This window comes from Populus trichocarpa, chromosome 4, assembly GCF_000002775.5.
Source record: "Populus trichocarpa isolate Nisqually-1 chromosome 4, P.trichocarpa_v4.1, whole genome shotgun sequence".
Lineage (NCBI taxonomy): Eukaryota > Viridiplantae > Streptophyta > Magnoliopsida > Malpighiales > Salicaceae > Populus > Populus trichocarpa.
The window spans coordinates 1,358,977-1,373,040 of NC_037288.2; the positions used below are offsets into that span (position 1 = coordinate 1,358,977).

The 14,064-nt window shown below is 32.9% G+C and overlaps 2 protein-coding genes across 3 annotated transcripts; both read left to right on the forward strand.

The window, feature by feature from the left end:
* Positions 1-1,034: 1,034 nt before the first annotated feature.
* LOC7479073 (cytochrome P450 77A1) lies at positions 1,035-2,744 on the forward strand. Its single transcript, XM_002304889.4, has one exon. The coding sequence runs from the start codon at positions 1,075-1,077 to the stop codon at positions 2,596-2,598; it is 1,524 nt and encodes a 507-aa protein (XP_002304925.2). The 5' UTR covers positions 1,035-1,074; the 3' UTR covers positions 2,599-2,744.
* A 4,862-nt stretch (positions 2,745-7,606) lies between these two features.
* LOC7458544 (RNA pseudouridine synthase 6, chloroplastic) lies at positions 7,607-12,228 on the forward strand. 2 transcript variants are annotated; one of them, XM_002304890.4, is made up of 10 exons: positions 7,607-7,875; positions 8,716-8,844; positions 8,972-9,226; positions 9,304-9,385; positions 9,729-9,844; positions 9,924-9,978; positions 10,206-10,317; positions 10,759-10,928; positions 11,487-11,864; positions 11,941-12,228. In XM_002304890.4, the coding sequence occupies exons 1-9, from the start codon at positions 7,667-7,669 to the stop codon at positions 11,769-11,771; spliced, it is 1,413 nt and encodes a 470-aa protein (XP_002304926.4). In that variant the 5' UTR covers positions 7,607-7,666; the 3' UTR covers positions 11,772-11,864; positions 11,941-12,228. The 2 variants fall into 2 exon arrangements, with proteins under 2 accessions (XP_002304926.4, XP_024454740.2); XM_024598972.2 differs by having other exon boundaries at positions 11,954-12,228.
* Positions 12,229-14,064: the final 1,836 nt, after the last annotated feature.

The following is a 14,064-nucleotide window of genomic DNA, read 5'->3' on the forward strand; positions in this document are numbered from 1 at the left end:
TCATATTTTTTGTAGTATATGTATTTTATTTGGGTGTTTACTTGTTTTTATAGTTTTTTTCTCATACAAATTTGTTATATGGATTTATGATTTGTACAAGTTGAAGTTCGTTTTTAGATTTTATAAAATTCTATTTATTTGTAAATTGATGAAACTGTACTTATGTCGAAATTTGGACTTGGGTGTTTTGTGATGAAATGAATAATGACTTATTTAATGAGTCCGTTTTATATTTTGTCAGTTTTATTACCGAGTCGAAATTTTTTGGTTAATGTGTAAAAATTGAATTTATATAGATAATTGAAAAAGAATTACTGCAAATGTTACTGCTATATTTTTCTATTTCTGTTCAATATATGTTTTTTTAAATATTACCGACGGGGTTACCGATGACACAACTCTGTTAGTATATATTGTAGAGAGTTTGAAAAGAATTACTGCAAATATCACTATTATTGATAGGGTTACCGATGAAACTAGATCATCGGTATATAATAGAGAATTAAAAAAAATTACTGCAAATATCACTATTATTATTAACACATTAATAAAATTATGAATGATATTTTAGTGGTGATATCGATGTATCATAAATGACCGACGATAGGTTGTTAAATATACTGTTTCAGTATGTTATTATATCTGTAACATAAGCAAAACCAAGTTTGGTAGTGGTGGTGGACATGGGCATAGTAATTAGTGCAAATGCCAAGTTTCGAACCTTCTCGCTTGCTGGTCATTCAAGTTGAGAAATAAGCTTTCTGTCCTCCACATGTTGTTTACTGACGTGGTTTTGTATTTTACTTGCAGGTGTCCAGCTGTTCACAATTACTCCCTTCTTCCATTGCTGGCAATGAGTCGTTTTCTTAAATACACCAAGTACCGCTAGCTAAAAGTAAAATACAAAAATTCTAAACAATTTTTTTTTTAATTTTTCTGTGTTATACATTTAATTCATTTCATTAATGCGGGTGGTTAGATCAGACTTTCATTTCCTACGATCAATTTCTCTTTATATAAGAGAATCGCTCGTAACCTGTGCATTGCATTACTCACATCCTTCTCTACCTAATTATGGAGTTGATAGATCTTCTTATTCTTGGTCTAACACTCTTTTTTCTTGCTATATGGTGGCGGAGCTTCTCTGTCGTCAATGGCGGCGGAGCCAAGAACTTGCCACCAGGACCACCAGGTTGGCCTCTTGTGGGCAACTTGTTTCAAATAATACTTGAACGGCGTCATTTCATCTTTGTCATACGTGATTTACGTAAGAAATACGGTCCAATCTTCTCCATGCAAATGGGCCAAAGTACTCTTGTTATAGTCACTAGCCCTGACCTAATCCATGAAGCCCTTGTTCAAAAAGGCCCTATCTTTGCTAGTCGGCCACCGGACTCACCGATCCGGTTGGTGTTCAGTGTCGGGAAATGTGCCGTCAACTCAGCTGAATATGGACCTCTTTGGCGGACACTTCGTCGGAACTTTGTCACGGAGTTGATAAGCCCGGTCAGGATCAGACAGTGTAGTTGGATACGAGAATGGGCGTTGGAGAGTCACATGAAGAGGCTCAAAAGTGAAGCTTTAGAAAACGGGTACGTAGATGTAATGGATGTTTGTAGATTCACTGTCTGTAGCATTCTAGTATTTATTTGCTTCGGAGCAAAAATCTCAGAACATTGGATTCATGATATAGATAATGTGACTAAAGATGTCATGCTAATATCAATTCCACAGCTTCCCGATTTCTTGCCTATTCTAACTCCCTTGTTTCGCAAGCAAATGAAGAGGGCAAAGGATTTAAGAAAGACTCAAATTGAGTGCTTGGTTCCTTTGATAAGGAACAGAAGAGCATTTGTAGAGAAAGGTGAAAACCCGAAAATGGAAATGTTGAGTCCAGTTGGTGCAGCCTATGTTGATTCACTTTTTACCCTTAAGGCACCGGGGAGGGGTCTTTTAGGAGAAGAAGAGCTTGTTACAGTTTGTTCAGAGTTGTTTGTTGCTGGAATCGATACTAGCACAAGTGTGCTACAGTGGGTTTTTCTTGAATTGGTCCTTAACCAAGACATTCAAGAAAAGTTGTACCGAGAAATTGTTGAGTCTGTGGGCAAAGATGGAGTAATCAACGAAGAAGATGTGGAGAAAATGAACTATCTCAACGCAGTGGTTAAAGAAACCCTAAGGGTACATTCTCCGGCGCATTTCACGTTATCACACGCCACGACGGAGGAGACGGAGCTTGGTGGCTACAAGATTCCGAGCAATGTGAATGTTGAGTTCTACATTGAATGGATGACTGAGGATCCGAGTTTGTGGAAGGATCCGGGTATATTTCGGCCCGAGAGGTTCATAGATGGTGATGGTGTCAACGTAGACATGACCGGAACGAAGGGCAAGGTGAAGATGTTGCCGTTCGGAGCCGGGAGGAGGACTTGCCCAGGGTTGGCTCTTGGTTTGTTGCATGTGAATTTAATGCTTGCAAGAATGGTACAAGCTTTCAAGTGGCTACCCGCACCGAATGCTCCACCCGACCCGACAGAGGCCTTTGCTTTCACGGTTGTCATGAAGAACCCTCTAAAAGCAGTCATATTGCCCAGGTGAAGAAAATAAATGAATATTGGTTAAGGTATGTAAGTGATTCTGATTTTGTGTGGTGGTGGAGAAAATGGGAGTTGTTGAGAATTTAATTATATGTACTTTTGTAATAAAAAGCAAGCTCTTTAATAAATAAATTAATTAAGTAATTATATAGTACTGTGCATGCCAGTTAGAGAGATGAGAGATTAGGGGAAAACGATCGATCAATTGTTAAGCCATGGTGTCCTAAATTTGGGTATGATTTGTATTAAATAGGGTGATAAATCATCCCTGCAAGTATCATATATGTTTTTTTCCCCCCTTTAAGCCGCCGGCCCTATAATTCTAGGATAACATTACTAAAAACAACTAAAAGAAATACAGTTGATTTAACTATTTATATGAACAGTAAATTAAATTAATATAATTTTTTAATTGTTTATTTAATAACTTCCTGTCGAAGCACAATAATTAATGCATGAAAGTCATGTGGAGATTGTGAGTTCAAGACTAGAGGCTGGATATTATTGACTTTGAGTAGACAGACGACAAATTGTTTGTATTTTTTTTCTTTAGAAAAAACCAAGCGCATGGGACTTTTGTATCATGCCAATGGCTTTTTTAAGTGGCCATTTATTTTTTTATATTGAGTTTTTATTGAATTTTATTATCTATATAATTATAAATTAAATTTTGCATTTTTTTTTATTATGTAATAAAATAAAAAAAATTAATTCAACATAGTAAAATGCATAACTCAAGTCATGATTTTAACGAATTGATTAGGATGAATTTAATTTTTTTCTTTGATTTTTTCTTTATTTATCCATTCAATAAGATCACATTAACATATCGCTCATGACTTAATTTAAAATTCAAGTTAATTAAAAAATCAAGTGAAGATTTTTTAAATTTGAATTATTATACCGAGTTTAATAATAATAATAATAAAATTATCATCTAAAATTTACTTTCCTACGTTTCAAAAAAATTTAAATCCAGCCAGCAATGAAAGCACGGGAATAAACTAGTAAAATCTATGTATGATGACGATAATATCATATCAATGTCCATGGTTAGATAAGCAGGGAGAAAACAATCACAAAGAATCTCAAAAGATATTAATTTAATTCCTTAATTTTGAAAGTCTAAACAAGAACTTCAAATCTTCCATGCTAATTTTATATTCTCACACCATAAATCATTTATGTGCATCGATCCACCCCATGTGCTTCGGCATTGATTCGGAATATAAAACCAAACCAAGCAATGGATAAAAATAATTCTCAATTCCATATTTGGAAAAATAGGGAATACAAGCATAGATGAATGGAAGAAAACAGTAAATGAGTAGACAGCTTAATTGACATCTGTATCGCCCCTCTTCTTTAATAAAGTCATTTGATATTCATGAAGAAGAAAAGAAGATTTTACATCAAAATCTTGGATGAGTGGATGCAGATGAACGTCTGTCTATCCTTTAATCCAAAATCTTTCGTTTGTGATGAGATCAGTACAGAAGAATGCTGCTGTACTCACACATCATACACAGAAAGCCTTGCCGAATGAGTTGGTTGAGCGTTAAATAATGGCATCTGCAGAATTTATTTCTAACTCTAACCCGTAGGGATAGAGAGCAGGGAGTCAGAAGAAAGAGTAAATGCAGTCGGTTACCTGTGGCAGCTAAACTAACAATACTAGCTAGCAGAAGTCTTGCAAGCATTAAATCATGATTTTTTTTTAATATTTTTTTTATTACACGTTGATTGCAGCTTGTCGGCTCTTATGGTGGGGTTAGGGTTACCGTTACATTTTCGAGAATTAAAAAGAATCTAGAATGTTAACCTTTACCTAATAATTTTTATTCTTAAAGAAAAGGAATTGAAAGATGACGACTTGACGTAGAAGTGCAGCTTCCTTGATAACGAAGTCATTAAACTCAGCTCAATCTAGAGGTTAGTTGTCTATGAACCAAATTCAGACTAAATTTTATAAAGAAAATAATTAAAATTTGACCTAATATCATCTAGTTAAGAATCCTAATTGATTCATGGTTTAGTTCACTATGAACTAAACTTTACATCAAGTTGACCCTATTCAGCTTTAATAATTATAAGTAGGTAACTATGAGTTTAGGTAAATTAAAGTTAACATTTAATTTATTTAATGGTACATTAATTAATATGATGTAATAATTATGCTCAATTCAATCTAGGGTTAAGCCACGTCGAATAGGCTACTAAATTCAACACCGCCCTCTCAATTTTTTCAATCAACAATCTATTTTTTATATATATATATATACAATAGGAACCTTCTAAACTAGAAATATCATAATTATCAATGTTATAACATAAGAATAATAAGAAATATTAAGATTACTTATTATATAGTTTTGGGATATTTTGGCATGTGATGGACAATATCGAAATGACAACTATGAATGACCTCATGGAGAAATTATGGTTGCATTAATTAAAAGGGTCCATGCATCTTTTCAATTTTTATATTATTTCGTCGACAATGCATTTTTGATTGGTGTCATGGAGCACATTGCAGCTACCTAACACATTATAATGTTGCAACTTCATTCTTTGAATTCTTACTTTATGACACTGTTATTCACTTGCCTTGCCTTGGAGAAAGGAACCATTACACTAAGAGAAATTATAGAATTTAATTTTATAGTATATAATGAGGTTTTAACACTACCGCAATTTTTATATTTACCGATGGAATTTTCCGTCGGTATTTGTACTATCATTCTGTTAGTAATTAATTTACCAACGAAATTACTGACGGAAATGCTCTGTTGGTGAATCTTTCATCGGTAAGTCCATTGGTAATAAAAAAATATTTTTACCGATGGAATTACTGACGGAAAAGGCATGCAAAAAAAAATTATCCGCTTCATTTTATCGGTACTTCTCTCGGAAAATACCGTATGTAATTCTGTCGGTAATTATTTAAAAATATTTTTTTAAAAAATCCATTTTACAAACTATAAAATAATTAAATTAATATAAATCAACACTCTATAATACTCAAAACGCTTGGAAAAAAGAAGAAGAAAATCATATGAAAAAAAATCTTACAACAATATTCATACAATTATTAAGAACAAAAAAAATTAAAAATAAAATAAAAAAACAAATATAGTGAAAAAAACAAAAAAAAATCTTACCTTAATGTGGTTGCAAGTGAAGCTAAGAAGAGGAAAAAAATAAAAATTCATAAAGTATATTAATTAAAAAAAACTAAGAAGAAAAAAGAAGTAAGGAGAAGAATACATACCTGAACATGAAGAAGAAGAGAAGGAGTTGAGGAGAGAAGAAAAGAGAAAGAAACGGATATTGCTCTTTTTTACATATGGGGAAGAAGAAGAAGAAAGGAGTGACGGATAATTAAATATTACCGACGGATAATTAAATATTAATATTTTTAATCATTCCGTCCGTGATTTCGTTTGTAATATTTAATTTAATAAATTTTTTTTAGAAACCGCCAAATATCACCGACGACTTTTTAATCCGTCGTTGATTTTGTCTGTAAAGAACAGTAATTAACAGTGCAATTGGGAAGTGAACAGTTCTAGAGCTCTCTGAAAAATACCGAGGGAATTTTCCGTTGGTGATTCCCTTTGTAATTGACATGATGAACATTGTTCACAATTATTCCATCGGTAATTTCGTTGGTAAAAATGACACGTCATTATTTTTTTGCTTTATTTTAATTATTTTTTTCCTACTGTAATTCCCTCGGTAAATACCAGGGGAATATTTCTGTCGGTAAAATCCGTTGGCAATTTACCAACAAAAATATTCCCTCGGTATTTCTGTTTGTATTTATCGATTTTCTGGTGGTGTAAGATATGATTTATATTATTTTTTAATATACTCTTTTGAATAAAAGTTCTTTGGATTTGAGATTTTTATAAGCCCATATTACCTTATACTTAAGTTTTATTAAATAAAATGAGGGTGGTGAGATTTGAATACATGATCAGCTAGTTAATAATGCTCTAATTATCTTGTACTAAAAAATTATCTTAACTCAATAGCATAAATTAAATTAATAGATTAGATTTAAAGACATGATTTATATTTTTATAATTTACTTTGAAATAAATTAAAAGACATTTAAAGGGGAAGATAAAGAGTATAAATGAAGAGGACTACAGTTTCAAGGCATCAATCATCTCGAGGCAATTATTTCGTGAATTTGGGAATTGGGACAAATTTTTGTAACCTCTATGACTACTACAACACAACGCATACTTGTGATTTGCGTGAACGTGTTGTCGGACACATTCTCCACAAAAAAAAAAAAAAAAAAAAAAAAAAACTATGAGTTATACCTCAGTACTATAATATTAGAGAGTATACAATTTGAAACATAAATACTTTAATGACTTTGTTATATAATTTCTAAAACATGAGCAATTTATACATAAATTATCAAACTAGTAAATATTTCTTATTGCATTAATAATGAATAATCAAATATAGAGAATTGGGGATTATGAACTACAAAATAAATCAATTGATATATATTAAAATCACGAAATAAAATCTTATAAGTTTGTTTTAGATTTATATTGATACTATAATTACATATTGTTGTTTAAGAGAAAAAAAAATTATTACAACTTATATAAAATTAGTTATGCTACACTGGCGGATTCTATTTTTAAGATAATTTATTGAGATTAAAGACAAAATAAGATAAAGTCTATCAAATTGTATTTCGTTAATATTATAAAGTAATAAAAATAAAAATATATTTGATTGAATAACAAAGACATAAACATTAAATAAATTCTTTTACTTTCGAGATAAAATATACAAATTGGTTTTCACTATGCACTAACAAAATTTTCTGCCCTTCACAACAAGCTTGAATGACTTGTCACCCATGGCCAACCAATATGGCATTTAGCGCCATTTGAATTTGAATGACATGTCATTTAAATACAAAATCGAAGTACTATATGACCCGTCGTTTGGTGAAAGAACCGACATGCCTTCTAAAACTAATCCTTTAACACCTTCACTACTTCATGGCTGCGCTCACTCCAAGCAAACTGTAAACAATGGCTTCTCTGAATTTAGCTTCAATCTTTAGCTATAGTTACAGGAGTTTTAGTGCACCAGTGACCCTCCTGCGCACGCTAGCATTCACCAGGGCTTATTCTCTCAACAAGAAGGCTTTGGTTTGGTGTTCTCTGAGTAAAAAGAAGTTAAGCTGTGAATCATTGAAGCAAGATATTGCTTGCACAACTGCCACTTCTTCTGTTAATGGGTATTCTTTACAGTCCATTTTTTTTAATGGGTTTCTCATATTTTAGCTTGGTTTGGTTAAAGTTTCAATCATTAATGTTTTTGTTTGAAGTAAGAGGTAAATTGCTGGTGCCATGGCTTGCTCTTCGTATGATGATAAATAAGTTGAGGCTTACCAAATGTTTGTGATGGTGTATTGTATTTGAGAATTGTGATGTCTTTGAAAAGTTTCAGTTTTTGGTTTAGTTGCTATCAGTGGTGTAAGTGAAGGTACTGAACAATTTTAAGAGCAAAAAATGGCCCCTGCACATTTTGGCTTTGGGGAAAGTTGACCTGAAAATAGCGAGCATTTGTGGTTTCTGAAGAAATTATGATATTTGAGAGTTGTAATGTCTTTGAAAAGTTTTGAGTTTTAGTTTCATTGAGTTGTTGAGGTATTGTGAGTATTAGTTTTATTTGTTTTCTTTTGTAAGGTTTTTGATAAGGTATTAGCAATGGCCCTTAATGAAGTTGCTGTTTACTCGAAGAAGGTATCGAGTTCTACTATTGAAAGTTGATTCTATGGAAGGAGTGAGTTGGAATTTAGTGATAACAGAGAAGTTGTTCCTACTTGTAGAAACGTGGGATCTTAGCCAAATTTAATGGAAGATAAGAAGAGAGGTTTCTACACAATTTTTCTACCTTCTTATTAGCCTTCAATTAAAACACTTGATAGCCCTTTGAGGCCTTATTTAATTCAGCTTGCCATTCCTTTTTTGGTCTTGTTATCCACATTTAATTTGAAATTCATTTGTTGTTGCAATTTACATTTGATGTTGCGTAATCTTGTGAATAGTGAATGTGGAGACTTAATTTGTTTCAGTTACCCGGAATATACTCGCTTGCTTCCGTGCCCCTCTCACAATAGCCCACCAAGAATTGAACACTTGGTTGTTTCAGAAGAAGGTCCTGTTCTAGACTATATCTGTAAAGCTCTGGATCTTCCTCCTCTGTAAGTGCTGTTCTCCTGTATTCTAAATGTTTTTCTTGATGTTAAAACACATTCCAAGATTTTGCACAGCATGAACATCATTATTAATCAAGATAGAGTGATACATAGCAAATTACATTCTTTGAAGGTTTGTTGCAGATCTTATCCATTTTGGAGCTGTACATTATGCCCTTGTATGCCCACAGCCACCTCCAACAGCAACTCCTGAGCAGATTAGGGTATTTGAAGAAGTTACAGCACCATCAGTTCTAAAGAAGAGAGCTTCTATCAAAGGGAAAACAGTACGAGAAGCACAGAAAACTTTCCGGATAACCCATGTCGATCAGTTTCTTGAAGCTGGAATGTATTTGCGTGTTCATGTACACCCAAAACGCTTCCCTAGGTAAACACAATATTAGATGGAGGTTTACTGCCATTTTCCATTACATTGATACTCATTGACATTCTAATTGTCTTCAGGTGCTATGACATTGATTGGAAATCAAGAATTATACATGTGACTGAATCTTTTGTTGTTTTGGACAAACCTGCTGGTACATCGGTATGGCATTGATCCATTAGTTTATCAATTTTGTTGATTTGGCTTGAGCAACAGTCTGATTCTGGTAAACAAATTATTTTCATAATTTTGGATTTGACATAAAATACTAACTATGACGATACAGGATATTCTCAAAAGAAAATAAATTAACAGCTTCTGCCTTTGCTCCAAATAAACTAAGACTTGTCAAGCCTTGATGAGCTCTTGTCTGTTCATAGTGCATGAGTTTGGAGCCACGCTCAATTTTACACCATGAATAAAATCTACAGTCACTTTGTGCTTTTCACCATTTACACTAGTGAACTGATTGCTTATATAACATGTAAACATGAACTTCATTTAGGTTGGAGGAACTACAGACAACATAGAAGAAAGTTGTGCCACCTTTGCGACTCGTGCGTTGGGATTGACAGCCCCATTAAGGACTACCCATCAGATTGATAACTGCACAGAAGGCTGGTATGCACTCTGATAGAATTATGTTGTTGTTCTTATAGTTATCATGAAGAGTAAATAATGGTGTGTATTTCATGTGTAGTGTTGTGTTAGCCAGGACCAGAGAGGACTGCTCAGTTTTCCATGGAAAAATCAGAGTAAGTTTCTGATACTATATCTTACATACAAATATTTGATTGGTTAGCTTGGGTGCTGGGCAGGCCACCCTCCAGAAGTGCAGGACCTTTGGCATATTATCACCAAGGTCACCACTCCCAGAAGTAGATGGTCACCCTGAATTTGGATTAATTTGATTATTTGTCTACGAAGTTTTAAGCGCATCTCAAGGCCCTTAATTCAACCACATCTTTTTTGCTGTCATCAGGAGAAAACGGTGAAGAAACTTTATATTGCACTTGCTGCATCTCCCGTGCCCATTGGTGTAGTTAACCACTACATGCGTCCTATTAATATGGCTCCGAGACTTGTTTCAGAAGGTAATCATCTCCATCAAGCATTGCATTGATGAAGTTGCGACTCAGGCAGTATTATTCCTGGATATTACCTTGACATGATGTGCACTTACCAAGTACTTGTCATCAAGTGTCGTAAAGGCTATACACCTCTAGAAAGTGCCTCTCCCCTCTCCTTTATACCTTCCAGTTTGTATTCAAATGCCTCGCCAACTGATACCAAGAAACCGTTACCAGGAAATTAGTTAAGAGTTGCATTCTTATTAGAGGCTTTTTTGAATTATTACGACTGGATAGGACACAACTTCCTGAGCGAATATCTTTAGCCAGTTCTTTTTGAAATGATATTGGTTTGTCATCATGCTTATTTATTTATTGAAGGTGGCAGAACTACTGTGCAATCAATAGTCTTTCTGCGAGGTGGTTGTGGTATAAATTTGAAATAAAAGCTTTTATGGCATGCAGAATTTATAAAAGGTTGGCATTTATGTCAACTTGAGGTCATGGAATGCAAGAGAGTTCCTTGGCCAGATGCTGTTATGGAAGAGAAATATTGTGTTCAAGACTGTGGGTGGCCCTCAAAGGATCATGCATATGAGTGTAAAATCAACCTTTTGACTGGCCGTACACATCAGGTTATTCAGCTTACCTTTTCTTTCTTTGCAAGTCATAATCCTCTCTCTCTCTCTCTTATTTAAATTGAGTCATAATTCTCTTATATTTGGATTGAATATGTATCTTATGCATTCTGTGCAAAAAGGTAGCATTTGCTGCATATCCTCATTGAACCATGGGTCTTTCAATTGACAATTGCGACAGAAGAAAAAAATTTATCTTTGATTTGAAGGGCATAATTTACAATTCCTAGGATTAAGGCATAAAAAACATTTTGGATATTGTTGATTCTATACAAACTACAGTAGATAAATGATATCTTTCACATGGGTTCAAAATTCCCAAGTTGAATGATACTTTTCTTGAGCATTCACTAATGATCTGGACAAGATTTTCCAATGAGAAAACTCAAAAGTCGTATGGATCTGCATTTCTCAAATCATGATCTAAGAGTCTCTCAGCAGTAAGTCAGTGATTGGCGTTGATAGTTAGCTTCTATATTACTTAGTTCATGGATGGAATATCTAGTGGGGATATAGTGGTTACTTTGGCTATAACATTTAAGTCATATGGTGCAGATACGAGCTCAACTGGCTGCCCTCGGTGCACCTCTGGTGGGTGACTCAATGTACATGCCAGCTGCAGTTGCAGAAATGGTCAGTCCGGGTTGTAATCCATTTGGAAAATACAAAAAGCAATACACTAGTGAGGATGATAAAGCAATAGCTGTTGAAGAGTGGGTTTTATGTCACGGAAAGGAACCAAACGTTGCAATTGGTCTTCAGGCATGCCAGATTTCATGGGATGATGGCAAGCACATTTACAATGCTGGATCTCCCTGGTGGAGATGCAGAATGGCTTAAATATGTACTGGATGATTGGGATCAATTACCAAGCTGAGTGTTCTTCTTCAGCTGAAGTTTGAGGTCCATCTAGCATCACTCTTTGATCTAAAGGTTCTGACTCACTCTTGCAGCTGAAACTCATTGAATGGACTGTCTTTCCTTTTACTGTTTGCTAATAGTAAAACAGATACTCTGTGCAGGTATCCCATTGTCAGAAGGTGGGACTCAATTTAAGAACCATAAACTGTAGGCCTTGTGACATGTTGTAAAGCAAAGGCAAATAAAATTCTGAAGGGAAGATATAACGTGGCTAGTGTTACATGGTTAGATATTCTTGGTGAACCCTTCTAACCTTTTATACCAAATCCCTTTTATGGCATTATGCATAGATTGTTACTAGGAGATATCTTCTTTTGATATGATGTTAGTATGGCACGCTAATTCTTTTTGTTTCAATACATCTCATTGTTTTCCATCCTTTATTTTTGATGCAGATGTTTATTATTATTATACAATACACTAAGATCTGGGGAAAAGAAATAGGAATCAAAAGAGCTCCTTTTTTTTCTGGATTTGTTTTCAATTGCATCCTTTTTTTATGTCAAATTGATAATTGATTGCTTATGATTTGTTATAGGAACACACAATTAAAAGATAGAGCATCAAAATGTAAAACATGAAAAATTGAGAATGACAAAGTTATTTTTTATTTCTATATTATCATTTTTCTTCTATTTTAATACCTTTAGTTTTTGGATGTTTTATTTTGATCTAAAATTTTATTTTTTTATTTTTTAGTTTTTAGAATAAAAAAAGCAAGAAAAAGTCCGCTTGGTGATAGAGAAAAAAAGTTGTCAGTTTACTATAATTTGATGATAAAAATGGCTAATCTTGATGTTATAGGTTTCTTTAATGAGAGGAGTTTAATCGTGGTGGTTTTTTTCTATAAAAATATCTGAAAATATAAATGGGTTCTATTTTTTTTTTATTCAATTAATTTTTTATTTTAAAATAATTTTAAAGTGTCTTGAGCTAATATGTTTTATATGATAAAGAGGTATAGGAAGATAAAAAGATTAACCAGTTGAAGACGAAGGCTCAAGCTCTTTGAACAGCTAAATTGTCTGCGTTGCAATTGCTAACTAGCTCAAACCAATCACAATGTAAGACGATCCCAATGCTTCCACCTTATTTTTTTTTTTTTTTGAGATTACCAACTTAGCTAGTGTATAATTTTGTCCTATATATATATATTTTTTTAACGTGGGTGTTCGGGTCAGCTTGCACGTACCTTGACTAATTTCACGGGTCATGAAGTTAACGACCATGTAAACCTCCAGTAATCATCATATTAGTAACCACAAGGCTCAAACATGAGATCACAGAAGAATAAACCTTTTAATTCTAATTCACCTATTAGATGGTTAATTTTATCGTATTTTCCTTCTACTCCTCACAGGTGATATCTGAAGTGAGCTTTTATCCGTATGATTACCAGAACTTGGTACTATAGATATCGACTGCAGTTGCATGTGATAGGATTATGTTATGTGTTGTTTCAAATGGCCTGGCTTTGAGTCTCCGTAAGAACAAATTTTCAAAAGGGCTCGAGCAATGGGATGTCGGGTGTTGACTTGTCCGGTACCCAAATACGCCTGGAAAAATTTAGCTAAATAAATGTCATTTAGATTTAATTTGTTTATTGGAAAGAATTTTTTTTAAATAAATTTTTTGAAAAATAAATTTTTGAAAAGTAAATTATTTTTCAAAACTTGGTAGTATCATGAAAAATAAGTTGGAAAATAATTTCCAGTGTTTGATTATATCATGGAAAATGAGTTGGAAAATAAATTGTTAATATTTTTGTTTAAATTTATTAAAATAATGAGGAACAAATCTTACAAATTAAAAAGTTGAATGAGAATAAAATTGAAAAAAAATTCTAATTTCATAAATTATCTCAAATAAAATAAATAACAATCAAAATAATATAGATCAAATCTAACGTATAAAAACATTGAAAAATAATGGAATTAAAAAAAAATTATAATTTCATAAATTATTTCAAATAAAATAAATAACAATAAAAAGAATGAGGACCAAATCTGATAGATAAAAAATTTCAATTAAGAAAATGATAAGAGAAAAGCAAATAACAATTATAAAAATAAGGACCAAAGTTAATATAGAGTAAAATTAAAACAAATTCTAAGGGATGAAATTGAAAAAAAAAGATTCAAATAAAATATATAGCAATCAAAAGTTTGAGGATCAAATTTGATATAATCAGCAAATAACATGACATTTCTAA

Excerpts from the sequence above, each read along its gene's own strand:
- LOC7479073 (XM_002304889.4), top strand. The coding sequence starts at position 1,075 with ATGGAGTTGATAGATCTTCTTATTCTTGGTCTAACACTCTTTTTTCTT.
- LOC7458544 (XM_002304890.4), top strand. The coding sequence starts at position 7,667 with ATGGCTTCTCTGAATTTAGCTTCAATCTTTAGCTATAGTTACAGGAGT. Across the intron at positions 8,845-8,971 it reads GCTCTGGATCTTCCTCCTCT|GTTTGTTGCAGATCTTATCC; the intron begins GTAAGTGCTGTT and ends CATTCTTTGAAG. Across the intron at positions 9,227-9,303 it reads CACCCAAAACGCTTCCCTAG|GTGCTATGACATTGATTGGA; the intron begins GTAAACACAATA and ends AATTGTCTTCAG.